The 2,500-nt window shown below is 44.5% G+C and overlaps 1 protein-coding gene across 4 annotated transcripts in view; it reads left to right on the top strand.

The window, feature by feature from the left end:
• LOC122250813 (fat-like cadherin-related tumor suppressor homolog) overlaps positions 1 to 2,500 on the top strand; it is a 149,111-nt gene that overhangs the window by 54,110 nt on the left and 92,501 nt on the right. For all 4 annotated transcript variants that reach the window (XM_086539774.1, XM_086539775.1, XM_086539772.1 and 1 more), the window contains exon 2: positions 1 to 2,496. This exon is cut by the window's left edge and continues 964 nt beyond it. In XM_086539774.1, the coding sequence (XP_086395900.1) occupies positions 1 to 2,496 (2,496 nt within the window). The remainder of the gene's footprint in view (positions 2,497 to 2,500) is intronic.

Genomic DNA, 2,500 nt, shown 5'->3' with positions numbered 1-2,500 from the left:
AGCATGCACACACGTATATTTATGCGATCATTAATGTTGAAGATGAAGATGAAGGAGATAGTGGTAGGATAGACTCTGTCCAAATTGTTAATGGAGACCCTGCCAGACTTTTCAGCATAACACAAGGTTCAAAGAACAAGGAGTATAACTTGGTGGTGCTCAAGATTTTAGATCGAGAACTGGCCCCTGGAGGTTATAACCTAACTATACTTGCAACTGATGCTGGTACACCATCTCAACATACCAGAGAAAGTGTGCATGTTAACATAGCTGATGTGAATGACCATGCACCAGTGTTTGCTCGAGAACAGTATGAGGAAGCAGTAAGTGAAGAGGCACCGCCACACACCCCCGTAGTACGGGTTGCTGCATCTGATACTGATCAGGGTATCAATGGCAGAGTTCTCTTTAGAATTGTTGCTGGAAATGATGATGAAAAATTTAGTATCAATCCACGAACTGGCCTGATAACTACGGCTGAGTGGCTAGATCATGAAGATACTGCATACTACAGTGTAACCGTAGCTGCCGTAGACCAAGCTAGCAATGCTCGCAGGAAACAGTCTTCTGCGAAGGTGATTATACGTGTACTGGATGCCAATGATAATGCACCACAATTTAATACTCCAAACACTGAAGTTACACTTGATGAAAATGAACCTAGAGGATCCTATGTCACTAGAGTTATTGCAACAGATCAGGACTCTGGAGAAAATGGATTCATTTCCTACAGTATTGCTAATCTTGATCCAGTTCCTTTTAGTATCGACCCATTTGATGGCGTGATAAGAACGTCATCTGTTTTGGATTATGAAACTGAGCGACGGATTTACACAATAAAAGTTCGAGCTTCAGATTGGGGCACTCCCTTTAAAAGAGAAACTGAGACCACCGTCAAAGTAAAAATTCGAGATGTCAATGACAATAGGCCACAGTTTGAGGGAAATGATTGTAAGGGCTGGATATCGGCAGATGCGCCAATTGGCACTAATGTTCTCACAATATCTGCCCTTGACCTGGATGCCGACAGTGTTGTCACATATAAATTGCAAGGGGACATGGAAGAGGAATGCTGGGGTCTAGATGCCTCCTCTGGAATGCTTGCTCTTACATGTGACTTGAAAAGAAGTAAAAGGTTACAAACTTTTGTCCTGAACGTAACAGCTACAGATGGTTCTCATGTGTCTGATGCTACAAGTATAACTTTAGCAGTCATCAGCCAGAGGGGACCAGACCAAGCAGCTCACCAACATTCACACGTTGAGTGTCAAGAGACCGGTATTAGTAATAACATGTCGGAGGTATTAGCAGCTGGAGCAGGCAATAATGCCGCCATAGAACATTATGCTCTAATGCCACTACGGTATGGATACAACACCCACCCACCTGACTTGCCTGAGAAATTGCCAGTTACAGTTGATATCCAGGAAGATGCAGACATTGGAACTGAGATTCTTACCATAAATGCTACTGATCATGATCGAGGCTATAACGGCCGTGTTGTTTACGCAATAACTGGAGGTGACACAGATTCTGTGTTCAAAATTGGCATGGAGTCGGGGGTGTTAGAGGTATGGTCAGGACTGGATCATGAACGAACTCCTGAATATGTGCTGAACATCACAGTGTATGATTTAGGCGTGCCTCATCGTAGTGTTACTATGAATTTAACTGTCCATGTTACGGATGTAAATGACAATGCACCAGAGTTCAGTCGTGTAAGTTATAGCCTCCATTTACCGGAAAATACACGCAATGGCACCAGTGTTGCTCAGCTCAGTGCTCAGGATGCAGATGATGGACTAAATGCAAAAGTCACATATGAATTAGTAACAGACGTGAATGAATTCACAGTTGAACGAGAGACTGGGACTGTATATGTCTCCGGTACATTAGATAGGGAGAAACGGAGTGAATATGATCTTCGTGTCCGGGCATGGGACAGTTCGCCAGAAAATCCACGCTCTGCACTTGCAAGGGTTCTCGTGTCAATTCTGGACATAAATGATTGTGCTCCAGAATTCCATGCGGCCAGTAGACTTGTGGTCGATGTCCCAGAGGACCTTCCCATGGGAGCTGTGGTGGCCACTCTGCAGGCAACTGATCAAGATCTAAGTTTGGGTGGTATGGTCAGCTACAGTCTGATCAGTGGTCATAGTAACGTATTTCGAATAGATAAGGAAACGGGCGTAGTAAGAGTGTCTGGCCCCTTGGACTTTGAAACTCAACAGTCTTATAACATAACAGTCCGAGCACAAGATAGTGGGGTTCCTTCCCTGGAAACTCATGCCATTCTACTGATCCGCATACATGACGTAGATGAAAATTTAGGACCTCCAAGGTTTTCCAAAAGAGTTGAACGAGGCTGGGTGAGGGAGAATTTGGCGCCAGGAGCCATTGTGACCACTATAACGGCAAGGGACCCGGATTCCAGTTCCCTTACTTACACCATCACAGCTGGGGATGGACTCGGATACTTCTCCATCGATGAAAAAGGTAA

This window comes from Penaeus japonicus, unplaced genomic scaffold (assembly GCF_977035675.1).
Source record: "Penaeus japonicus unplaced genomic scaffold, GWHDUDI00000001_assembly GWHDUDI00000009, whole genome shotgun sequence".
Classification (NCBI taxonomy): Eukaryota; Metazoa; Arthropoda; class Malacostraca; order Decapoda; family Penaeidae; genus Penaeus; species Penaeus japonicus.
Note: the sequence above shows the minus strand (reverse complement) of the source record. Positions and strands in the feature narration are given on the sequence as shown.